Source organism: Sarcophilus harrisii, chromosome 4 (genome assembly GCF_902635505.1).
Source record: "Sarcophilus harrisii chromosome 4, mSarHar1.11, whole genome shotgun sequence".
NCBI lineage: Eukaryota > Metazoa > Chordata > Mammalia > Dasyuromorphia > Dasyuridae > Sarcophilus > Sarcophilus harrisii.
Genome location: NC_045429.1, coordinates 276,080,842 through 276,107,835, shown reverse-complemented (window position 1 = coordinate 276,107,835; position 26,994 = coordinate 276,080,842). Strand labels below are relative to the sequence as shown.

Below are 26,994 nucleotides of genomic sequence, written 5' to 3'. Positions count from 1 at the left end.
ATTTCTCTCTTGGTCTCTTCTTTTATAATTTCCTCTCCCAATCTCTGACAGCATAAGTCTGATGAACACTCCCTTTCTTCTTTCTCTTCATCTCTCTTTACCCACCATGAGTCAGTAGGCTCAAGTTTGGGGAAATAGACCTACCACTGGGGCATCAGACTGTCTGGGTATCTACTGCTTGGATGTTTACCAAATTTGGTTGTAGAATTTGACTAGGATCTTGGTGTTTTTCTGGCAAGAGAAATACTTTATTCTACCTCTTCAGGTCTCCCAGGTCTTAACCTCCAACTGCTTGGGGCAACCCAAAGACACATTGAATTCTATCTGCTTATAAGTCTCACTTCTAAAAAAAATAAAATTAAATAAAAGGTGGGGACTAGTCTTACTTTTCAGAGCTCAGACTGGCAACCCTGGCTGTAAGGTGGACTGAAAACAAACTTCCTCCCAAGTAAAACCTTCCTGTGATTGGAGAAAGGTATTAAAAAGACTTAGAGAAAGAACACTGTGTCTTCTGGTCTTTATTAGTTTCAAGTTAAGATGCTGAGATGCACCCCATGGCAAGAGCAGATACCGCAAGCAGAAGGCAACAAGTAAAGCAATCCTCTTGGGCTATCTTTTTGATTAGGGGAAATTTGCTATAGAAGGGCATTATGAATTGAGTTTGCATACCAAAAATGTTGGTTCTATCTCCTGAAAAATATCTTCGTTGTTCTTAACATTACTTTAGCAACTTCTACATGGATAGAGATTTAGCAGCTGCTTAGATGTGGAGTTATGAGGTGGGGATTCATGGATGGATTTCAGGTGAAGAACCTTAGCGTGAGATAATGACATACTCCTCTACAGATATAGAGAAATTTGAAGGAGGGACAGGTTTAGGGCTAGACTAATGGGTTATTTTGGACATGTTATATTTAATATTTCAATAAATATTCAGGTGGAGAGCTTCCTAAAATAACGCTTTAACCATGCCATCCCCCTCCTCAGGAACATACTCTAAGCAGTGAATTCAAGGCCTTCCACAATCTGAGTACAGATTATATTTCTAACCATTTAATTAATGATGCATTTTACAATGCTTTATTATTGCAAAGCACCATTGTCTCATTAGATCTTTACACTACCTAGAGATCAAAGCTTCTTAAATTGTGGGTCGTGACTCCATATGGGGTCTTCTAACTGAATGTGGAGGTCAAGAAATAATGATTTATTGTCAGTAAATGCTTGATTAATCTATCTATTTTATATACCTATTTATCCGGGGTCACATAAAAATTTCTCAGGTGAAAAGGGGTTGTGAGTGGAAAAAATTTTAGAATCCCTGCTATGGACAACCAGTCCCAAAAACTTGTTTTCTTGGATTCCTAACAAGAGATAATTTATATAAAGTGCATTTGCAATCTTGTAGTGCTACATAAATAGCGATTGCTAGGTGACTGAAAAGCCAGATATCCCAGAAGGGAGGAAGAGATAGAACCTGGCTAGTTCTCCAGATGTCCAGTGGAGAGAGTTCAATATGGTGGTCTTCCCTAGCAATATTAGAATGAGAGCCCCCTGAGAGCTGTGTTATACCTCTCCCAAGAATCCTAAATCATAGGTTTTAAGCCACCTCAGTGGCTGTATGATCCAACTCCCTAATTTTGTAGATGAGGTGGCTGAAGCCCAGGAAAGTTAGACAGCAAGGTACAGAATCCAGGGGTAGAACCTTTAGTTTAATTGCTATTTATTTAGAAAGTACTTACTAGTTATAAAGCACAGTGTTGGATGAAATCGAAAGTTCCATAGTCAAATTCTACTTGGGTGGGATGGAAAAAGATGGAAAAGAAGAAATATTTATTAAGAGTCTACTATGTGTCTGGCCCGTTCAAAGTATTTTGCAAATATTTCAACAAATACCTCTTAGGATCATTAATATGGCCCTTAAAAAAGTGCAAGGCAATATGAGGTTAGCAACAAAACAAACAAAAACCACTATTAGGTGGGAGAATTAGGGAAGGCTTCATGGGGGTAAAAGGCACCTGAGCTGAACCTTAAAGGAACATAAGTATTCTTCAAGTCAGAAATGGAGAGGGAAAGGTAATCTTTCCAAGAAAAGGTGTAGAGTACAGGGAGATGGAATATTGAGGGGATTCCATGAAGGCAGGAACTTGTGGCTGCTCTTCCCCTTAAATTCCATCAGCCTTTGACAAGATAGGCAGTTATAACAGACTCATTAAGTCCTTACTTAGATGAACATAGCAATGATGTGGGGAAGGAGGAGGGGAGAAGAGGCAAATCTGGGAGGTCTGCCAGTAATAGGGTTGGGTGAAGGGACATTGAAGCCTGGGAAGTTAATCTGTTCTGAAGAGCCCTCCACTCTAGAGAACTAGCCAGCTGCCTGTCCCTGGAAGAGGCTGATAAAACCTTTTAGCCTCCAGGTCACCTGCCTTATCCAGTGACTGGTGAATAGGGAAAAGGCAGCGTGGGGCAGTTATAAGAGAAAGATTAGGCAGTGGGCCTTCGGTCTTCATTATTTGAACACAGCTCTAGGCTAGGCACTAAGGGAGAAAGAAAGGAGAAGACAAAGTTTCTGTGCCCTGGGAGCTCCCTGACTGGTGGGAAATGCCAAAGGCTGCATAAAAATAAATGATACAATCACATTTGCTTCAAAGAGCCCAAGAAAAAGCCCAATTAGGCATTGGGAAAGTTAATTTAGCCTTCCTAGGCTTCAGTCTCCTCATCTACAAAATTAGAAAGCTGGATCAGAGAGCCTCTGAGGCAGCTCAAAATCTATGACTAAGGATTTTAATTTGATGGGAGAGACATAATCTGGGACTTTTCTTGGTGGCTGTGAGAGGGATCACCTAAACTTTTGCCCAGGAATGCCCTGGGTTTCTCATCCTTCTCTTCCACTGTAGCTTTCAGAGCTGACTTCTGTTTGGTTCCTCTGAGTGACTTTAGTTATCTCACATAGATCAGGAGTGCTACCTGAAGATGTAATTTTGGTAGGGGTTTGATGGGTCCAGGATGTAAAGGATCACACTAGGACTGTCAGTTATAAGGAGCCTTGTTCTCCCTGATCAGTAAAGTAGAGGAGGGATTGGGATGAGGGAGTGGAGATGTTTGCTCAGGTGGGCTGGGCTGGGAAGGACAAATGAAGGAAGAGGAAAATGGGATTTTTGTCTTTCTGGGGACATGAGAGCTAGAGCTGACCCTAAGAAAATGGTAGCATGGTATGGGGTCAGAGGACCTGGCTTCAAATGTTCCCTTTGTTACTTACCACTTATGTGACTCATCACTTAATTCTCTGGGACTTAGTTTCCCCATTTGCTAAATGAATCTATGATCTTAAGCAAAAGAGATAAAGTAAGGAAACTATGTTTTGTTTTGTTTTTTAATTGGAAAACAAACTTGGCAGGCATTTTATTTATTCATGGCCTTCAAAGTTACTCCTGGGACTACACACACATTTATTCAAAATTCAAATACAATGAACATTTATATTTCTAAGGATAACTGATATTTATATAGCACTCTACGGTTTGCAAAGCACTTGTCATTTTCTCATTTGGGTCTCACAATGACCCTCCCGAGGCAGGTAACATTTGATTGTTGTTATTATTTGTCCTTTGTTCTGGAAGAGGGCCATGACATCAGGGAGGTGATGCTGTGACATGCAAGTGCATTGAATTGACGTGAGAGAGGGCTGTGCAAGGTCACCTGCCTTACTTTCTCCACTGGGACTTGCCCATGATCACAAAGCTAGTATCAGAAACAAGATAGGAATCGATTTCTTTAAGATACTAGAGCCAGAATTCTTCTGTCTATTATGAATCTCTCTTGGTAACAATAACAAGCATAGAGATAACTAGATAACCTTAGTGGTTACGCTTGAGTTTTAAAAACATTTTACATTCGTCACTTCTTTTCATTTCTACATTATTTCATGCCTACTATGTTTCTGAGAAACATCTGGTAGAGAAAAAAGACTGTAATAGAGAGTACCCAAAGAGGAAGAATATAAAATAAGTCTTCAGTCTTATGGGAATGGGAGACAGATGGTGGAGAGGTTTTATTATTAGGGAGGCTTTTGTATTTTATCAGGAGGGAGCCAGATAAGGTTTTTGAGTGATGGAGTGACATAGTCTGGTCTGTGTTTTAGGAATATCATTTTGGCCACTTATGGGGCAGATGGATGGGAAAGGGGAAAGCCTAGAGACCAATTAGGAGATTTATACTCAAGTGATGGCGTGAAATAATAAGGGTGATTGAAAGGGGAAAGTATTCATCTTGATGCACCTTTCTTGGTCTGTTTTCAAAGCAGTTAAATGATTTTATAACTACCCTTTATTGAGGAAATTCATCTTCACAGCTTTGTTGCCCACAGATGCCCACCCAGAATCTTGTTACCTGTCTTCTCTCACTTTAGGCTCTCACCTGGCCATTATGTTTCTACCTTTTTGCCCTCTGTGACAGGACCTTATGTTCCTGGTCTCTTCTGATAAGCTAATTTTTTCAGATACCTATAGGGAGATAATGAGTTAATATGTCATTTCTCAAGTGACATTATTATCAGATATGAATGAAAAAAAAAAAACCCATACCAGTCTCATCTCTTTGGGGCAATTATCATGTCGTACCCTTAAAAAAAAAACAAAACACCTAAAAACAAAAACAGTACATTTAGAAGCATTTACTGTGGGCAATGAGTAGTCATACAGCCTTTTAATGGGCACCTTCCATATGGGATACCTTAAAGAAAGATTTCTTGGGCAGTGGGGGGAATTGCAGGCATGGAGGCACAGTGGTATGGAATAATTCTATTTCACATTTCTATAGACTTTATTCAACCTTTAAAGTCTCCTTTAATACTAGGGCCTTTCCTTTGAGATGAATGCAATGACACTGTATATTTCTTGTACATACATACATAGTTGTTTATGTTGTCTTGCCCATTAGAATTTCGGTTGGCTTATGCCTTTTTTTGTATCCCCAATGCTTAGCATAGTGTCTGGAACATGGTAAACACTTAATAAATGCTTGGTGACAATGACTAAATTACTTGGTGAATAACAGCCTCACATGCACCTTTGAGATTTTTCAACCTCAAAGTAGAAACACACAAGACCTGGATTCAAATTCTAGTCTGATCATTTCATGAAATCTCAGAACTGGAAGAGACCTTGGTGGTAACCCATATCTGAACAACATCCTTCTCTACAATATCCCTTACAAGTGGTCACCCAGTCTTTAATTAAAGACCTCAGGGTGAGTCTCATTACTTACATTGACTTGGACAAAGTAAATTAGCATCTGGAGGCCTCCATTTCTTCATCTATAAAAATGGACTAAAATAACTTTTAAAGTGCTTTCCAACTCTGGATCTTATGAGACATATTTTACAAATGAAGAAACTGAAGCCCAAAGAAGTTCAGTGACTTGGGATTATAGGATTTAAAATTGGAAGGGACCTTAGTCATCATCTAGTTGAACTCTTTTATTTTACATATGAAAAAACTGAAGGAAGGAAATAAGCATTTATTAAGTGCTTACCAGATACTATACTAATCATTTTACAAGTAATATCCCATTTGATCCTCACAACTTTGTATAGTTGGTTGACTTCGGATTAGTAGGCATGGTTTTAAGTCCTGCTTTAGGCACTTATTGACTGTATGACTGTGAGTAAATCCTATAATCTTTGAGTCTCAATTTTCTCTTCTATATAATGGGAATAATACTTCCTTCACAGTATAAATCAGCACCTTCTTTGCACTTTATAGTTTAAAGAGTACCTAGAGCATTCTTTAACTGACTTTCTAAGGTCTCATCCAGTGTGAGTCAGAAGTCAAACTGGAATCCTGCTCTTCTTGACTTTAAGGCTGGCTCTCATCACTTTTATCATTTGTTATTGTTATTGTTATCTTCCTGTAGGTGCAATCCTTTTCAGAAACAATATATAAATGGAGGGAATATCGCCTGAAGTGTGAACAATCCATACAAGAGACACCTCTCCCAGCCACAGGTGAGCACTTTATTCTGTAGTCTCTGTCATTGAGAAGATACACATTAATTTGACCTTCCTCCCACATTCTACCCCACTGCTGTCCCAACCAGATTTTCCCCTTGTCCTGATACTATTCTACTAAACAGAGAAATAGAATCATAAAATCTAGAGCAAGAAGGACCTTGGAGATCTAATTCAACTGTTTCATTATACAGATAAACAAATTGGAGTGAGGAAGTGGTTTACCCAAGGTCACAAAGATAGTGAGTAGAATACTCAGGCTTGAAACTAGGTTTTTTGGACTCCAAATCTAGTGCTCTTTCTACCACATTATGCTGAATCTCAAAATCCACCACTCAGATCTAGAAATACCTCCTCCCCAAATCAGCATTTTTCCTGCTCCCCAACCCAACCTGTAAGTGACCAATCTTTTCTTGCAACTCTTAACCTCTTTAAACACTTTGCACCTCTCCTACTTCCTTATCACTTATGACTTGTATTATAGTTATTTGAGTTTGTATTTTATCCCTTTACCAGACTAGAAACTCTTTTGGAGCAAGGACTATGTCTTAATCACCTTGGGGATCTTCCTCACTACTTGGTATAAGCAATTATACCTAGTAGGGACTCAGCAAATATTGGATAGATGATAGATGAATGAATGAGAGGAAAGGCAGTGGAGCAAAATGGAAAACAATGAAGAACTAGATTTAAATCCTGACTCTGTTCCATATAACTTTTCTGTTTTCAGTTGTACCTCATTTTCCTCATCTGTAAAATGATAGAGTTGGATAAAATGATCTCCAACTACCTTTCAGATCTGAATAAAACAATGCATCAGGGAGCAGCTAGGTGGTGCAGTGGATAGAGCACCAGTCCTGAAGTCAGGAGGACCTGAGTTCAAAATCTGGTCTCAGACTCTTAATACTTCCTAGCTGTGTGACCCTGGGCAAGTCACTTAACCCCATTTACCTCAGCAAAAAAAAAAAAAAATAATAAAGAATGCATTGGGGGGACCTTAAGCAAAGGAATGAAATTATATAAACAGTATGCTAAGAATCTACTGTGGCAGATTCATTCAGATTTAATAAGAACAGGAAGGTAATCATATTAAGAGGCTGTTCCTGAACTTCAAGCACAAGAAGATGAAAACCTGAAATATGAATTAGTATGATTTTTATTGGGAATTGTAGACTGGAAGGAATCTCAAATATGATGGGAATCCCTTCAGATTGGGAGGAGAGCATAGATTGGGCTAAGTGGGCACTGAAGTGGGGAGATAGAAGAGAAACAATGGTTGGCCATGAGCTATTTCTGACTATGGATATATTAATGTCAGAGATGTCTGTTTCTGAGCGCTGATAGAAGAGCTCAGGGAAATCCCCAGTTTGGAAATCCAGGGAAAGGAGTGAAAATGGAGGAAAGTAGGGAAGATCTTTTTTTCCCCCCAGAACCTTGGAAAATGAAGGGGTGAGCTTTCCATTTCTTTCTTCTTTAGAGATGAACAAAAGATCCAGAATGAGAGAGGAACATAAAGTAGTGATGGAGGTAGTACTGACTTCACAGTCACAGAGAAGTTAGGGACAAGAATTCAAACTCAGAGCTCTTCTCCATTGGGTCAGCCGGATTGCTCTAATTTGTGCAAGAAAGAAAATTTGTGCAAAAAGAACACTGAACCTTTAAAAGGGACCTTTCTTACTTCCATTTTCACCTAATCAGCTGTCTTCTCCATTCTCTTTATTCAGGAGGCATATTTTGCAACCGGACCTTTGATAGCTATGCCTGTTGGCCAGATGGACTCCCTGGAACCTATGTCAATGTCAGCTGTCCCTGGTACCTTCCCTGGGCCAGTAGTGGTAAGAACACTCCTTCGCCAGTACCTCCTGCTTTAGATGGGTCCCTGGATGTGGGATTGGGGTAGTGTGGATGGAAACTCAATATGCCAGTATAAACAGAACCCAGAGGTTCTCTATCCTACTGTCTTGAACTAAGTAGTTTGACTATACTACCCTATACTCCATCCCTAAATACTACTCATAATTCCCTCCTCCCCTTTCTGGATCTTTATGTGCCTAGTACTGGTACCATTTGTGCAGCATTTTATCATTCACCAATCTCTATTCCTCTTTATAACAATCTAGCAAAACAAACAGAAAATGGAGGGATGCATTTTCCTTCCTCTCTCTCCTCTCCCCTTCCCACCTTCTACCATTTTCTTCTCTGTCCTATTCTTATTCTTCTTTCTCTTTCCCTTCCTCCCTCCTTCTCTTCTTCCCTCTCTATCCTTTCCATTACTCCTCAATCTTTCCTGTATTTTCCCATAGCTTTCTTCCTAGCTGTGTATCACCCATTCCCATTTTCTCCCTATTTCCTACTCTTTGCTGAGTATTCATCATGGAGTGACTTGATCTTTGTCCCCTCTTTCCTTCCCCTTCCTTCACTAAGTGCTTGCATCACTAACAAGTCCTGGGAGGCAAGGCTTACCTGGGTAGCTGGTTGATTATGTTTATACCCTAATTTAGGAAGGGGTCAGGACTTGTGATGATGATTTCCTGCTTTGTTGTGGTCTCCTATTTGACCTGATATCCTTTCTATTCCTTCTCTGTTTTCTATCTACACTGACCTCTTTCTGTTCTTTCTCTCCAACACTCACCCAAATACACACACACATACACACACACACAGACACACACACACACACACACACACACACACACCACACACATTAATTCATTGAGGTTCTGTTTTTAATCTGTTATTGTCAAGTGATTTGATGATTCACCAGGTTTCAATCAAGGTAGGTTGAAGGAAACCTTGAACCCCTGAGATTGTCCAGCACATATATAGTAGCATGTACCAGAGCAGAAGCCCCCTGAGTTTTGATGGGAGAAGACAGAAGACGCGAGGGCACATTCTGGTTGCAGTGTAGTGCATCTGGGGTCAAAGGATCCCATGTCTACCACCTACTAGCTAGATGACCTTGTGTTTATCATTTTATCACTTTGGACCTCAGTTTCTTCATTTGTAAAATGGGAGCGGGACTACCTATGATCTTATGATGAGTAAGAAAAGTTTGTTTCAAAGATTCCCACCTCCACCACCCCAACTTCTGTGGCAACCTCTCCTACCAGTAGCACTAGGAAGGTGAAGTGCTGGGCCAGGAAATACTATGTCCTGGGAGAAGAAGAAGTAGTTTGCCCTGGGTCTGTCTTTTCTCAGAGTGATGGAGGCAAACAGCAATGTCCTGGCTTCCTGGCAGGAACAATGGGGATTAGCTTCCCCAAGATTAAAATGGGTCTCGGGATATTCTAGGGAGGGCACAGAGGGATACTGATGGTAAGTGACCACCCACGTCTGCCTCTTTGAACTTGACACCCGCCTGGCCTGATTTAGAGATGATGACTTGGGAGCCGAGGGCTGGCCCGAAGTTGTTACTAGTATAATTCATTACCTACATGCCTCCTCTGGGGCCTGGCATTTCCTAGGGAAATGCTTCCATAGGCTCCCAGAGACAGAAAAGATGCTGAGGGGAAGATCAGACTTGCCAAGAGCACTGCATTTTTGCAAATGAAGTCTGGAGTTTTGGGGAAGGAGACAGATCTGTTCAGGACTCTTTGGTAGCAAGGTTTGCTCTGGAATCAGCTAGGTTATGGGGCAGAATACCTGGGAACTCAAACCATTGCTGTCCCATTCCCTGAGGGGAAAAACAAAGCATTATCCCCCCCAAGTCAAGCTCATCAGCTAGCTACATCCCTCAGGTAGCAATCCCTGCCCTGGTTCTAGCTATCAATGGTGAACTGAAATGGATTCCATTTTGCCCCATATAATAGTGCTCAGGCTGCATTAAGTGAAGTCCTGTTTTAAATGGAACAGCCTGCTAGTCATGAAGGTTAAAATACATTTATTATTCATTAATTTATTAACTTATTCAATATTGAAGACTTTCTTGAACTGTCCAGATCCACATAGTCACTGAGGTGTTTGGGTGAGGAAGAGGCTCCTAAACCCCTGGCCCTTGAGCTCCAATTTTCATGAAGGAGATAAAATCCATTTACTTGAAATTTTGTCATTTAAAGAAACGTCCCTTAAGCACACGGTACATACAAGCAAAGTTAGGGAAAGGTTTGAGAAGGATATAAGTTTAATAAGGCTCAGTCCCACCCTGGAGGACTTTCCTCTCAAACACTGAAATTCTATAGAATTACTTCCTCCATATTCAAGGGTTGCTAAGCCATGTGAGCCTATAAAATAGAACAGCCAAGAGAATACAAAGGAGGTAAGTGGATAGTCTGGAAAAGCTTGTTGAACGTACTCAGGACAACTCAAGATGTAGTTTTCATCTGACTTTCTCATCTTTCCCCATTGATGGGTTACTTAAAAGGTCTTCAACAGTAGGAGCAAGAAGCACTTGGGTTAAACCCAATTATAATCAGAATTTCTGCTACACAGTTTGATGGGAGCAAGCGGCTGTGATAGCTTTCTTCTACTTGCAATGGGTTCTATGCCCAGGGAGGTTCTAGAGGATAAGCACCCTGCTCCATCTAGCTTTCTTCCCCCTCACCAAGAGTTGAAAAGGAATGGGAATATCCTTTCTTTCTAGTGGAAGGAATAGGAATTAACTCCCTGTGTGGGAGTAGGAGGGCAGTTAGGTGTCAAAGTGGATAGAGTACTCATCATTAAGAGTTTAAATCTGACTTCAGACATTTTACTAACTATATGACTCTGGGCAAGTTACTTCAACCTGTTTATCTCAGTTTCCTCATCTGTAAAATGAATTGGAGAAGGAAATGGCAAACTACTCCAGTATCTTTCCCAAGAAAACCCAAATGAGGTAACAAAGATCAGATACAAATAAAAAATGACTGAACAACAACAGTGGGAGTGGGAATTTTGGGGAGAAGGGCAGAGCTACATTCATGTTAGCAGCACTTGAGTAAAAGTTGAGCACACCCAGGCTATCCCTAACCTGTGGGAGTATAGCATATTGGAAAGAAAACAATTTGGAGTCAAAAGTTCTGGGTTCAAATTTGTGTTCTGATACCTATAAATATCAAACTTCACATCTATTAAATGAGGAAATTGGCCCAGATGATCTCTGCGAACTATTCCATCTATGATTTAAATCATGTGAAAGAAAATAACCTATGTAAGCCTCTTTGTAAACAGTAAAGAGCTATGTGAATGTTAGCTATTATGATTATGATTATGATAATGATGGTAGTCCTAAAACTTGGGGTCAAATCCCAACCTATTTTTATCCTTTCTGAGCCTGAGTTTTCTCATCTATAAAGTGGAGAAAAATATTATACTTGCCCACTACTTCCTAGGGCTAATGTGAAGTTGTTCAGTCATTTTGGTCTTGTCTAATTCTCCGTGACCCCATTTGGGAATTAAGTAATTTGCCCAAGATCACACAGCTGGTTAAGTGTCTGAGGCAGGATTTGAACTCATCAAAATGAGTCTTCATGATTCCAGAACCTGTAATCTATCAACTTTGACACCTATAATATTGCCCAGGGGCTACTGGAAAAACAGTATCTGCAACCTCCAGTTGTTTCTGGGGATTTGGGGGATTTCCCAACCTTTTTTTTTTTTTCTTCTTCATATTATTGCTTGAGGCCATGTGGAAGCATGATCCTGAAAACATGAATACCCCAAATTTCCCCTTTTCTTCCTTGTGCTTATCTCCTATAACCCCTCGGACCTGTCTTTCCCCTCTGAACCTCAGGTTGGTCTTCACCTTCCCAGCTATCAGGAGTCTCAGCCAGAAGCAGCCTATCATCACTCAGCCTCAAACCCACCCCCAACTCTGCCTCCTTCTCCCAAGCCCCATCCATCACTTTTAATTTTATTTGAGCAGGAAATAGGCCCTCATGGTGGCCCGTTTATGAATGAACAGAGTTTTATTGCTTTCTCCATGAAGCTAATGACAGCCATCCCGACCCCCTGCCAGCCGCCACCTGGCTCACAGGACTAATTTACTCTGCTTTCTGACACTCAGAATCACCCATGACTACTGCCTGGCCCTCCTCTTTCTCCTATTGAGTTAGGGACCCATAGATGCAAGTGCTCCATCAGCATAATTGCTTTTACCACCCAGACCGCTCTCTGTCCCAGGAGTTAATGAAGCAGGAGAAATTAACCTGCAGTGAGGAAATCCTGCGCACTAGCTTGGGATCGGGCAGAGGGAGATTAGGAGGACACTGGAGGACCCTAGTAGGATTTTGACCCTTAATCCTTGACTCATGAATCCAGAGCTGATGGATCTTTTTAGTTTTCATAAAGTCCAACATAAGTATAATAATACATCGATGGATCTGTGATCTCACATGGAAAGCAATCCATCAATGTCTTCTCAGTCTGTGATGCTTATTTATATTCTCCCCTAAATGTTTCACTCAACTTGATGGAGGCTTTCTTCTAAGTCTCCTGACAGAGGTGGACACCAATGGTAAAGGTAGGCTATCTTATACCTTATGCCTTATACATTGTACAGCCCCAGCTCACTTTCTGTTCTGGTGATCTATCTCTCTAGTGACAATTTCTCCTTACTCCTACCCAGTTCTTCCCTGGTGGTGATATCTTACAGCCTACACACGCTTACACTGTTTCATTCATTGCATTTTTGGCAATGCCTGATTTTAATTTGAGTGAGGTACAAAATGAAACATTATGCTTGCCAAAGGCATCTTGCCATTGTTATGGATGAGACATAGTTTAGAGTATGATTAATAACAGCTGGCGTTTATATAAGACCTACTATGTACTAACTGCTTTAAAAATAATTTAAATTCTTTATTTACACTTTTATTTTTATAAATATTTTAAATTTTAAATTTAAATAATATAAAAATATTATCTCATAATTTCAGCTAATATTAGGTGTTATTACTCTCATTTTACAGTTGAAGAAACTGAGGCAGACAAAGGTGAAGTGACATAGCTAGGCTCAAGTTGAATTTGAACTCAATTCTCCCCTCATTCAAAGGCCTTTGCTCTATCCACTGTGCCATATCAGCTGCCTCAGTCTTTTGATTAAGGTAAATCCATCCAGAATCATCCCATTAAGATTCAACAATACTTATATGAAATTGAATTTGCCTCCTTGTCTTGAATTTGTCTTTGGCTCTGGATTGTCAACATTGATAAAATATCAATGACTTAGAACATACTTGTTCAAGTTTTAGATGACTCAAGATCGGGAGAATCCTAGTGATCCAGTGGCTAAAACACTGAGCCTAGAGTCAAGGAGCCTCTAAAACACACTGGAAGAGATTTTTGAAGTCATCATCAACTCCTTAATTCTTACTCTACAGAGGAGGAAAGGATTCCAATTCAAGTTCAATGACTCCACCATATCAGGTTGTCTCTCATACCCAATAAGTCACTAATTCTAATAGTTGCATTCTTACAACATCTCTTGACTCTATTCCTTTCTCTCCAGCTTTACTCTATTGAAACTAGGCTCTGCTTCTTGTCAACTATGTAGGGTAATTATACCTGGAGTCAGGAAGACTTGAATTTAAATCTGGCCTCAGACACTTAACAACCTGGGCAAGTCAGCAAGCCTCTGTTTGCCTAAGTTTTCTTAATGGTAAAATAGAGATAATAATAGCATCTATCTCCCAGGGTCGTTGTGAGGACTAAAGCTCGTAGCACAAAGTCTGATACATAAATGTTCATTCCCTTCCCCTTGGTAAGTCTTCCTACTGGCATTCTGTTCTTCATACCATAGCTAGCATAATTTTTCTTAAGTACTAAACTTTTTTTTTAGTACTAGCTTTCTATTATTTATTGATTATAGGACAAACTCCTTTGCCTGGCATTCAGTGCCCTCCATAATTTGTTGTCCTACTTACTAGCCTCATCATATTACTTCATTCTAGAAACTCTATGATCTATCCAAATCTTCCAACTACTCTCAGATACTATTTCCCCAATACACACTTTCCTGTTGGGATTCTTGCATATTTTCAATGACTGGGTCTTGATCTGCTAAATTTCTAACCATTCTTTAAAGACTACCCCAGATGCTTTTTCTGATCTAGTTAGCAGCCATCTTCTTTCTTGGACTTCAGAGGATGATTTTGATATAATTTTTTTCAGGGAATGGTAGAAATAACAGAGTCAGATTTTATTGAACTGGGGAACTCTCAATAAGGAAATTCCCTTTTCTAATACAGATCGGTAACAGCACTGGTAATCCTTGTCTTAGAAATTTGCCTAAGACTAAAATTTTAATAATGATTCTGGTCAAATAATCAGTATGTGTTAGAGGCAGAACAGGTCCCAGGTATCTACAATCCTATATTCCCTCTGCATCTGATTCCCTGTACATCAGGTACTACTAATAATTATTAGTGTTTGTGTCATATTCCTCTGCTAGACAATGAGCATCCTGAAGACATACCTTTACCAATAATTTGCTTCTTCCCCAGTCTCTTAAACAGAGTTTACATTTGTAGAATAAATGAATAATTTAATAATTATAATTATATTTATTATTTATGCAATAATAATAAACAATAAAATCAAATAAAAAGGTATTCTGTAGTCTCATCCAGAGATATTCTGAATTTAGAATTAGTGTAACCATAATGAATGACTTTGTGTTATTTGTATTTGCATTGTGTCTTATAAACCTCTTCTTTGGGGTATATACCTGTTTTTTTCCCTTCTAAAAGGGAACTCCCTAAGGAAACTGTAGACTGAGTCTCCCACTAAGATAAGGGCATCCAAAATCTTGTTACCTAAAGAATTTGGTCTAAAGAGTCCTACCTCATCTCCAAGGTGGGCTCCAGAGAGATTAGAGTCAGAAGTCACCTTTGTACCTGTAGAGGAATCCTCTTCAGTTTGAAGATACCAATGGAGAAGGAGACTGCTACTTACCAATGCTCCCCATTCCACATCTGAACAGCTCGAATGGTTGGGAAATTTTTTTTGTTTGTTTACATTGAGACTCTGCAGTTCCTACACAGTCACCATTTCTCCTTCTGCCCTCTGAGGCTAAGCAGAACTAATCTAATCCTTCTTCCAAGGGACATTCTTTCAAATATTTGAACACATTTATCATATCTCCCTAAGTCTCTTTATATTCCAGGCCAAACTCCAATAGTTTCTTCAACCAATCCTTATATGGAGTGATCTTGGGGTCCCTCGCCATTCTCTTTGCCCTATGCAGGGACTCCTTCAGACTATCTACAGCCTTCCTAAAAGTAGCACAATCAGATGTAATATAAATAAGGTAGAATTCAGTGATGTAATCATGCAGATTTTTTTTTATTCCTTTGCTGTTTTATTTTTTTCTGACTATTGCATATTAACTTTTTAATACACATTTCTTTATGAATCATGTTAAGAGAAAAAAAAATCAGAACACAAGGGGAAAACCACAAAAGAGAAAAAAAAAACAGAAAAAAGAAGTGAACATAGCATATGTTGATTTATATCCAATCTCTATAGTTCTCTTTCTGGATACAGATGGTGTTTTCTTTCCAAAGTTTACTGGGATTTCCTTGGATCGCTGAAAGACTGAGAAGAACCAAGTCTTTCATAGTTGATCATTTGCACGATCTTGTTGTTACTGTGTATAGTGTATTTCTGGTTCTGTTTGTTTTGCTCAACAAAAGTTCTTGTAAATGTTTCCAGTCCTTTATACGATCAACTTGTCCATCATTTTATATAGAATAATATTATTCCATTACTTTCATATACCACAACTTGTTCAGCCATTTCTCAATTGATGGGTAGATATCTATTCATTTTCCAATTCTTTGTTATCACAAAAAAAGCTGCTACAAACATTTTTGCACATGTGGGTCTTTTCCCTTCCTTTATGATTTTCTTGGGACACAGACTCAGTAATGGCACTGCTGGGTCAAAGGGTATGTATGCAGAGTTTGATAATCTTTTGGGCATAGTTCCAAATTGCTCTCCAGAATTGTTGGATCATTTCACAATTCCATTTTGATGTTTTTTAAATTAGCTTTTCTGATTGGCATATAATTTATATTAATCCTGTGGTCCTTCAGTATCTCCAGAACTTTTGGAGAGGAACCATTGTCTAACTCTTCCCCCCCCCCCCCCCGCCCCCAATTGTACGTTTGCGGAATTGATTTCTTGAACACAGGTGTAGGACTGTACGTTTATCTCTATTCAATTTCATCTTATTAGATTGAATTTATTCTTCTAGCTTGTCAAGAATTAATATAGAGAGAGGAAAGACAGGAGAAAGCAAGGGAGGAGGGAACAAAAAAAGAAGGAAGGAAGGAAGGAAGAAATGGAAGAAAGAAACAGGGAGGAAAGAAAGAAGGAAAAAAAGAAAGAAAAAATCAGCAAATAAAAATTTAGTATCTCTATCTTATCAGTAAATAAATGTACCTACTATGTGTTCAATATTTGTATCTTATGATCTCATGTGACTTGTTGGTATGATAAAAGAAAATCTTAATAATTTCTTTGGGAAAAGAGTTAATGGTGTTACCACTAGAAACATAGTGAAGTCAGAAGGAGCAACAATTTATGGAGAAGAAATAAGTTTAGTTTGGAAATGTTGAAGTTATTGGGATGCGTCAGCTTTTTGAAGTTGTCTCCTTCACCTTGTACAGTTTATGGCACAGAGAAACATTTAATAAACTCTTGTTGAATAATTGATTTATGTAAGCTCCCTGAAGGCAAAAACTTTCATTTTGAACATTGTCACTCTTAGTATCTGGCACCATGATTGACATATAGAAGGTGCCTAATAAATGCTTGTTGACTGATGACATCCAAGTAGAGAGGCTATTTAGACCATTGGAGATGTAAAGCTAGCCTTCAAAAGAGATATCTGAACTTTGTGTACAGTTTTGGGACTGTCCTTTAACAACAATAACAACAGTGATAACTAACATTTCTGTAGCATTTACTATGTGCCAGGAACTGTGCTAAGTGCTTCACAAATATTATCTCATTTGAGACTCATAGTAGCTCTGGGAGCCAGATGCTATTATTATCTCCATTTTATAGAATGAGAAACTGAGGCAAGTAGAGAGTAAGTAATTTCCTCAAGATCTCACAGCTAATAAGTATCTGGGATCACATCTGAACTCAGGTCTTCCTGATTTCAATCCCAGTGAGTTTCTGCTAGGTCATCTAGCTGCCTCTTTATAGAAATGGTTGTGTACAATTGTTGTGAGGCAGAAAGGAAAAAAAATAGGAATGGCCTTCCGGCCACTGAGGAACAACCCTATGGAGGAGTGAGGAATGAAATAGAACAAGAAAACTATGGCATCTCAGAAACCCAGGGAGGGGAGAAACTATCCAAAAACAGCTCCAGCATCATGCATATACTAATTGTATGACTAATTGCATGTAAGTATATGACTAGCTATGTGCAAAGAAATTTATTGCTATCTACCTCAGTTTCCCTGAAAGGGTTGGACTTCAGTCTCTGCTGCTCTAAATCTTTGATGCCATAAAGAATAGAGATAGAGCTGAGAAAAGAAAAGGCTTGAAAAAATATTGTGAAGCTCAAGAAGGACGGTTGTTAAGTGGGCATTGTGGACCCAACTGAGGTTCCATGATATAAATTTATAGTGGGTTAAATGAACTTGATGTCATGATTTTCTGCCAAGCAATCCTGGGTTGGGAACAGAGAATCAGATGGTAGGAATTTGGGGAATTTGCAGACTGGGAATAGCAGAAAATGGCATGGAAGAGGAAAAATCTAGAGAAGAGTGTCAGCAGCTGTGACTAATGAAACACTTTAGAAGTGGTTAATGAGGTAAAAGTTAGACATGAAGATTTATGAAATCAGAATGCAGAAAATTATCTAGAATAGGGGAGGTCTTTAACCTGGGCCTGTAAAATTTATAAAAATATATTATTTTGATGACTATATTTAAGGATAATTTGTTTCTTTTGTAATCCTCTGTATTTCACTTTATGGATTAAAAACCTCATTCTAGTGGTTTAGCCCAAAATCTGTTCTGAGAAGGTATCCATAGGTTTCATCAGCATGCTAATGGAGTTCATGAAACAAAAAAAGGTTAAGAATCTCTTGATCTAGAAAAATAGGAATGAATAGGGATGAATTATGGGACCAGAGGTAATCATAAGGGGAAAATACAAATGGAGTGTTCAATAGTAGAAAAACTTTAGGGTTAAAGGTTGTTCAGTTGCGTTCAACTTTTTGTGACTCCATGGGAACTTATTGTTCATGGGCTTTTCTTGGTGAACACTGCGTGGTTTGCCATTTCCCTTTCCAGTGAATTAAGGCAAATAGGGGTTAGATGGTTTCTTGCCCAGAGTCATACAGCTTGCAAGTGTCCAGTCCTCTTTAAACTCAACTCTTCCTGATTTCAGTCCCAGTGTTCTCTCCACTGAGCCACCTAGCTATCTCCTTGGAATCTGAGGACCTAGATTTAAATTCTGTATGTACTACTTGTCTCTGTACCTGTAGGACTTAGCACAGTGCCTTGCAGATTGGAGAACTTAATTAATGCTTACTTGCTTGCTAGATTAATTAATTGATCTGTGGCTTTGAGAAAATGATTTCTTTTACTGATTTACATTACCTATAAAAGAGGTTGGACTAGGTAAACCCTAAAGTTCTCTTTCCACTTGTAAATCTACAATCTTGTGATTTATGATTCCTTTTAATTCTATGTAAAGTAGAAAGAAAGGTATGGTTAGAAGGGAAATGATAACAATTGTATTTTGGAGGGATGGAATTCTGAGAGATGGTGAGGAAGTCTGGGATATGAGCATACAGGTATGTGGCAGACGTGTAAAAATGTAGAGAATGGGAGAAAAAAGAGGAGGGGAAAAGATACTAGACCTGTGGTTTCATTGGTGGTGGGAGTTCCTGATGTGAGACTTCCTTCTACTCAAGAACACTGGTGTGAGCAAAAAAATACTTAGAAAATTGCCAGGAGCAGAGATTATGTGATTTGCCCAGAGCCACAGAGCTTTCTTTGTTGTTCAGTACTTTTTTTCAGTCTTGTCCACCTCTTCCTGACCCCATTTGAAGTTTTCTTGGCAGAGATATTAGAGTGGTTTGCCATTTCCTTCTCCAGCTCACTTTCCGAGGTGTTATGATATGGTGAAGTGACTTGCCCATAGTCACCTAGCCAGTAAGTGTCTGAGGCTAGATTTGAACTCAGGGATTCCTGACTCCAGGCCTGGCAAGCTATCTATCCACTGTATCCCCTTAGCTAGTATATGACAATAGTGAGACAAATAGCAATTCTCCCCAAAGTTCCCAACTGTTTTCATCCTTGCTTTTCAATAAATCTTCCTATGCTTCCTATTTCTGTAAAAGTAGAGACATTTTTTTGCTTATCTGTATATGTACATAAGAAATTATAAAGCTTTGTTTGGCATATACCTTTTTAATTATCATAACGTTTTAAATGTTTATCAGAATGCAATAAAATAAATTCATGAGGCTCTTGATCATGCTTTCTGTCAGCTGCCAACTGTTTTATTCTTGGTATATTTTTTGAAAGAAATTATTCCCATTTTATATTCAGTTCAATTTTTTTCTTGCTCTAGATTTGAACAATCTTAAATCATGGAGCTTAAATTGTTATAAACAGAATTAGCGTCTTGTAAACCATTTTAGTAAGAATGGGCTAGGTTCCTTCCAGCATTCTACAATGCTTTTATAAACACCAAAAAAAATTTTAACTTCATTGTTTGGAAATCAGTCCAGAGTTTCTGGTCTGATCTGTAGAGATCAATTAATTTGTCTTTCATTGTTTTGTTTTTGCTGATTTTTTTTCTTGTTGCATTTGGAAAAAGGTTTCATAGCCAAACCTTGTTCATTTGTGGGTGGAAGTGAGTAGAGAGCTCTAGACTTGGGAGTCTAGAAGACCCTAGTTCAACTCCCAATAAGTGACCCTACTCACTGTGCCTCAATTTCATTTTTAATAAACATAAGGGAATTGTACTTTTTGGCCTCAAATTTCCTTCCAAAGTTCCAAAGTCCTTCCAAGTCACATGCTCCTGTGAATTATTCCCTTCAAGGTCAAATTTTTCAATTGTGCTGTAAATGGTTTTCCTTTTCCCACCCCATCTTTATATATCTCCTTCTTTTTTTCTCCCAGTCCCAGAATTTTTCATTTGCACTGCTGTAATTAGCAGACTTCCATAGGATAACATAGTTATTTGCCAAATATTTCCTGTGCCCTCTCCCCATCAGTTTCTTATAGTCTTGAGGATATTCTAGCCCAGGTTGAGAATCTTTGCTCCAAGCTTGCTTTCTTATTCCCCTGCTGCTTATCCTGGTACTAAATGGAAATTAAATCTGAGCCTGTATTTGAATTCATGTGTTCCTAATCAGACCTCCAGTGCCCTATCCATTGTTCCACTTAGTAGACTACAAGTATACTTAAAGGAAAAGAGGAACTGGGGAAAAGAAACTCCTGCCACAAAATAGCCTTTGAAAAAAGGCTTCAATCTAAGAAATGGAAGTGAAAAGGGAGAGCATTTCAGGCTTTGGGAACAGCTCAGAGGTAAGCCACATTTGATTAAAGCCAGAAGGTAAAAGGGATACTTAGTTGAAAAGTTTGAAGACACAGAGTGAGGGGTTCTTAATGTGGAGCAAGTTCTTGTGAACTTAATTTTTTTTTTTTTTTGATAACTACATCTTAACATAATTGGTTTAGTTTTTATATGTATATATTTTGGTTTTTCCTTTAAAAACATTATTCTTAGAATAGATCTATGGATTTCACTAATCTGCCAAAGGGATCCACAATCAAGCAATGGTTAAGAATCCTTGGAAGGAGTTTGCTGAGAGCAGAATGGACATTCCAGAAGGAACTGGGTAATACACTGGAGTGAAGCTAATAATGACTTTGCAGACTCTCACTCACTTAAATCCAATTCACTTGCAAGTCAAGATATCATCTTTCTGATATCATTAGTCTTCCTTGAGAACAAAGGACAAACAACAACAATATTATAGAGTACTAGACCATGTGAGAAGCAGATAGGAAGGAGCTGAGGCAGAAGGCAGGAGTGGGGTCAGAAAATACACATACTTCTTGTACCTAAGGCAGAACTAGGAAAGACCAGGGTTGGGGGGAGGAGAGGGCTGTCAATACATGGCAGAAATAATGGTGCTTTTGAGTTACATCATCAGAGTCTAATCAGTAGAGAAATTAAGATGCTTCCACATGGAATTTGTTTTCATTCTTACTTGAGAACCTGCCTTTATAAAGGCTCCTTTCCAGAAGTGCTGCCGCCCAGGCTTCCAGAGCCAGCTGCTGAAAGGAGCTAGTCTTTTGGGCTCAGGGAGAGGACAGCCGGGAAGACATTTCAATGGGAACTGACAGCCTTTTAGCAAAGGTTTGCAAAACCAATTAGTGGTGGATCTGTGAAATGCAAAAAGAGGTTTTAAACTGTCTAAAAAGAGGAAACTGGAAAAATCCTCAAATACCCCAAAGTGGACTCTCCCTCAGTCACAAGCAGCTTGTATGCTAATTACAAATCAGTCTTTTCTCTTCATTAAAAAAAAGTTGGCCCCCTCCTGATCTTAAGGAGGTTTTGTTAGCTTTGCTCTAATTACTTGAAAGCTGTAAAACCACTCTCATTTGAAGAACTCTTTAATTCAGACTTTTCTTTCTGCCCATTTTTATTTATTTCTTCTAATTAATTTGAACTTTTGTAACTCCAACCCCACTCCCAAGGTGAGTGCCACTAAGTGGAGCAAGTGATCTGAATTTATATTTAATGTGGATTTGGGGGACCAAGTACCCTTCAAGCATAAGAGCCCAAAGAATGGATCTTTAGTAGTTGAATTTGAGGTGGAGGAGAGGAAAGAGAGTGAGCTTTCTGGGAATTTAGTATAAGTGGAAAGAGGGAGACTTGAACCAAAGCATTCAGATCTAATAATAAAATAACTACTTTTGTGAACTTGGGCACATCAGTTATCCTCTTCTATCCTCAGTTTCCTCAACTGTAAAATTCGGGGATTAGACTAGGTGGCCTCTGATATCTCTTTGAGTTCTAAATGTTCTCCCTGTGGAGATGCTGCTGGGCAGAAGGCAGAAAGCAGTGGCTTAGGGAAAGCTCCCCTGACCCCTGGAATTCCTTGAATAAAGATAGGGAGGACATGGAGCCCTTCACCCCCCCACCCCACCCCCCACCCCCAATAAGAAATCAGGTTTAAACTGCAAATTCCTGAAAGAGACCACCGAAAAGCTAGCTTTCATCTTAACTGATCTTTTCCACTCAACTCAACAAATGTGAAATGTCTACTGTGTGCAAGGCATAGAAACAAGACTGAATCTCACCGGCTCTGAGGTCTCTTTCTGCTCTAAAACTTAGGATCATGGTGGGCTTCAGTGGGGGTAGGAAGAAAACAAAAATGAAACTGGTCTCTGCTCTGTGAAGGAGGGAAGAGAGAGACACACAAAAATAACAACTAAGGCTGAGGAAGTGACTCACGGAGATCTCTAAGCCTGTGCTAGTAAACCACAGGACAAGATTAAGGCTAGTAAGCATCCTAGGCTGCCCGCCTACTCAGCTGCGGTCAGCTGTTCTCAGGCTGGGCCCGTGGAAATCTTACGGTCGCCTTTTCAAGGTCTTGTAGTGATGACGGTATGTGTGTACTGGAGTGCGAGCGTGAGAATATATGTGTGTGTTTATATTGGGTATAAGTATATTGTATGTAATTTCTGTATAGTGTGTATGTGAATTGTGTTGTGCATATGTGTGCATATGTATATGTAGATATGTATATGTAGATACATATATATGTATATGTAGATAAGTGTACCTGTGTTCATTGTGTACGTGTATGTGATTGTGGATTGTGTTTGTGAGTACAATTATGCATGTATGCATATGGGAGTGTACACATGAGTGTTATGAATATTGTGTATATACATGTATGTTTTATGTGTGTTGTATTATGTGTGTGTGTGAATGCGTACTGTATTGTGTATATATGTATATTATATTGTGTATTGTGCATATTGTATTGTGTGTTTAATATTGTGTTATTGTATTGTGTATGTGTGTATAATATTGTGTTTCTGGTCTGTTGTGTTGTATATGTGTGAATGCATAATAATAATAACAGTGTGTATTTGTGCATACTTACTGTGTATATGTGCATATTATATTGTGTATTTGTATAATAGTTTATTACATTGTGTGTGAATGTGTACTATATTGTATCTTTTTGTGTTGCACTTTTTGTATGTGGATGTGAACTACATTGTATATATATTATAGTGTGTCTAATATTGTGTGTATTGTATGTGAATGTATTCCATATTGTGTGTTTATCTGTATATTATATTGTTTGCATAAATAATGTGTTGTATGTGAATGTGTTCTGTATTGTATTTTTCATATCATGTGTCTGTGTTGTCTGTGTGTGAATGTTGCTTTCCCTTCTTCTGACAAGTGAAGGAAGTGGTAGAGAAGAAGGGAAGGCAACTTCAGCTCTGGCTTCTTGATCCATTTCTTTTCCTTTTCCATTTTATTTCCCTTGCAAACTGGGCTACCTGAACCTCTCCTGCTAACCTTTTCAGGAATATGGGTCACTCATAAGGAGCAGCTCAGTGGCTCACGGGGTGTTGATTCTGAACTCGAGTTAAAAAGATCTGAATTCAAATCCCACCTCAGTTATTGACTAGCTACATGATTCCCTGAGCAAGTCAGTTTTCTCATTTGTAAAGTGAGGGTTGTGGGGATTAAAAGCGAAAACTTTTTTTTTTTGTTTAATACTTTGATTTTTCCCCAGTTATATGTAAAAACGATTTTTAACATTTATTTTTAAAACTTTGACTTCCAGATTCTTTCCCTTCCTCCTTCTCCAACATCCCTTCAATGAAAATACAAGTAGTTTAATATAGATTATACACATGTAGTTATGCAATGCATTTCCATAATAGTCATGTTGTAAAAGAAAACATAGACCGCTCCCTCCAAAAAACCCTCAAGAAAAATAAAAGTTTAAAAAAAGTATGTCTCAATCTGTATTCAAAAACCATTAGTTCTTTCACTAGGTATGGAGAGAATTTTTCATCTTTAAATCCTTCAGAGTTATCTTGGATTATTGTATTGCAGTGAATAGTTATATCATTCACTTTGTACACTATATATTTCCCTTTTCATGAGCTCATTGAAGTCTTTCCAGATTTTCTTGGTAGCATCCTGTTCATAATTTCTTATAGCATGATAGTATTCCATCATAATTACATACTACAGTTTTTTTTCAGCCATTCCCCAATTTATTCAGCCATTCTCCAAATAATGGGTATCCCCTAATTTCCAATTTTTTGTCTTCAGAAAAGAGCTGCTATGAATATTTTTGCACATATAGGTTCTTTTGCTTTTTAAAAAATCACTTTTGTGAAACAGATCTAGAAGTGGTATTGCTAGGTCAAAGGGTAAGCATGGTTTTACAGCCCTTTGGGTATATAGTTCCAAATTGCTCTAAGAATGGTTGAATCATTTCACAACTCCATCAACAAGGCATTCATGTCTCATTTCCCCCACATCCCCTCCAGTATGTCATTTTCCTTTTCTGTCCTATTAAGCAATCTGATGTGTATGTTGTAGTACTTCAGAATTGTTTTCATTTGCATTTCTCCAATCAATAGCAAGTTAGGAATTTTTTTCCCCATATGGCTATAGATAGCTATGATTACTTTATCTGAAAACTTAACTTTTGATCATTTATCGGTTGGAGAATGGCTCTTATTTTTATAATTTTGACTTAGTTCTCTATATGTTTGACAAATGAGGCCTTTATCACAGAAATTTGCTTCAAATTTTTTTCTCACAATTATTCTTGCTATTGTATTTCTCCCTTTTATTCTATTCTCTTTCCCCTTTCATCCTGTCCCTCCTCAAAAGTGTTTTGCTTCAGACTATCCCCTTCCCCAATCTACTCTCCTTTCTATAAACCCCCACTCCCTTAGTCCCTTCCCTTCCTACTTTCCTGTCAGGGAAGATAGATTTCTATACTCAATTGAGTGTTTGTTATTTCCTCTTTGAGGGAGTTCTCACTGAGAGTAAAGTTCATGACCATGCTTCTCCCTTTATCTGTTCCCTCTTCCCCTACACTATAAAGTTTTTCATGCTTCTTTTATGTGATAATTTACTCCATTCTACCTCTCTCGTTCTGTCAGTACATTCTTCTCTCACCCCTTAATTTTACTTTTTTTGTTATCATTCCTTCACATTCAACTAACACTTGTGCCCTCCCCTTCCTTCTAACTGCCTTAATGAGGCAAAAGTTCTTATGAGCTTTCTAAGTATCATCTTCTGATGTAGGAATGTAAACTGTTTAATCTTATTAAGTTCCTTATGATTTCCCTTTCTTGTTTATCTTTTTATGTTTCTCTAGAGTCTTGTATTTGAAAGTCAGATTTTTTATTCAGCTCTGATCTTTTTATCAAGAATGCTTCTTTCTTTCATTGAATATTCATTTTCCCCCTGAAGGTTTATGCTCAGTTTTACTGGGTAACTGACTCTTGGTTGTAATCCCAACTCTTTTGGTTTTCATAATATCAAATTCCAAGCCATCCCATCTTTTAACGTAGAAGTTGCTAAATCTTATATTATCCTGAATTGTTTCTTTCTGCATCTTGTCCTGCAATATTTTCTTCTTGACCTGAAAGGTCTGGAATTTAGCTATAATATTCCTGGAAATTTTCATTGTTGGATCTCTTTTGGGAGATGGAGTAGATTCTTTTGATTTCTATTTTACCCTCTTGTTCTGAAATATCAGGATAGTTTTCCTCTACAGTTTCTTGAAAGATGATGCTTAAGCTCTTTTTTTTTTTTTTTTTTTTTTTTTTATCATGGCTTTCAGGTAGTCTAATAATTTTTAAATTATATCTCCTGGATTTATTTTCCAGTTTTTTTTTCAGTGACATATTTCACATTGTCTTCTATTTTTTCATTCTTTTGGTTTTATTTGTTTCTTGATTTCTCATAAAGTCATTAGCTTCCATTTGCTTAGTTCTAATTTTTAAGGAATTATTTCCTTCAGTAAATTTTTGTACTTCCTTTTCCATTTGTCTAATTCTATTTTTAAAGGAATTATTTTTTTTCAGTAAAATTTTTTCCCATTTGGCCAAATCTACATTTTAAGGCATTCTTCTTCTCATTGGCTTTTTGTCCTTTCTTTACCATTTAGTCTAGTCCATTTTTAAGATGTTATTTTCTTTAGCATTTTTTGGTGTTTCCTTTACCAAGGTGTTGGTAAAATAATTTTTATGATTTTTCATGATTTTCTTGCATCACTCATTTCTGTTCCCATTTTCTTCTACCACTCATACTTGAATTTCAAAATCTTTTTTGTACTCTTCTATGGCCTGAGATCAATTCATATTTTGAGGGGAGACTTTGGATGTAGGAGCTTTGCCTTTATGTTCTCAGTGTGTGTTTTGATCTTCCTTATCACTACAGTAACTTTCTGTAGTCAGAATCTTTTTCTGTTGTTTGCTCATTTCCCCAGGCTATGACTTAACTTTTAACTCTGTTAAAGTAGAGCTCTGTTTCCAGGATGGAGGGTACACTCTCCCAAATTTCAGGGATTTTGTGTAGCTGTTTTTAGAGATACTTTTAAGACTTGCAAGTTTTCACTTCTTCCAAGATAATTGGCTCTAAGGAGAGATGTGTTTACTACTGTCCTGGTCTGTGCTTTGGTCTGTAAGTGAACACACTCTTTTCTGCTCAAGTCACTGTGGCTGCACACTGGGGTGTGAGTACTCCTACTTCTCCTTGTCCTGGGGTTGCCATCTAGGACTACAACCCACACTTGAGTATGGGCAATAGAGTCCTGCCTCAGTGCCAGCAAAGAGGCTCCTTTAATCTCTTTCTGACCAGTTGTTTGACCCCCTTACCATCTGTGGACTGAGAGCTCTGGAAGTTGTCACTGCCACTGCTGCTGCTGCTGCTGAATCAGTGGCTTCTAAGGCTTCCTCCTAGTTTGCTCCTCCAGCTAGGGCTGAAGCTGGGGCTGTGCTGGTGTGACCTGCTATGAGAGAATATTT

At 38.4% G+C, this 26,994-nt stretch overlaps 1 protein-coding gene across 1 annotated transcript in view; it reads left to right on the top strand.

Annotated features, from left to right (window-relative positions):
* GLP1R (glucagon like peptide 1 receptor) overlaps positions 1–26,994 on the top strand; it is a 75,141-nt gene that overhangs the window by 9,730 nt on the left and 38,417 nt on the right. The window contains exons 2-3 of the mRNA XM_031964908.1: positions 5,914–6,004; positions 7,732–7,842. Of these exons, the coding sequence (XP_031820768.1) occupies positions 5,914–6,004; positions 7,732–7,842 (202 nt within the window). The remainder of the gene's footprint in view (positions 1–5,913; positions 6,005–7,731; positions 7,843–26,994) is intronic.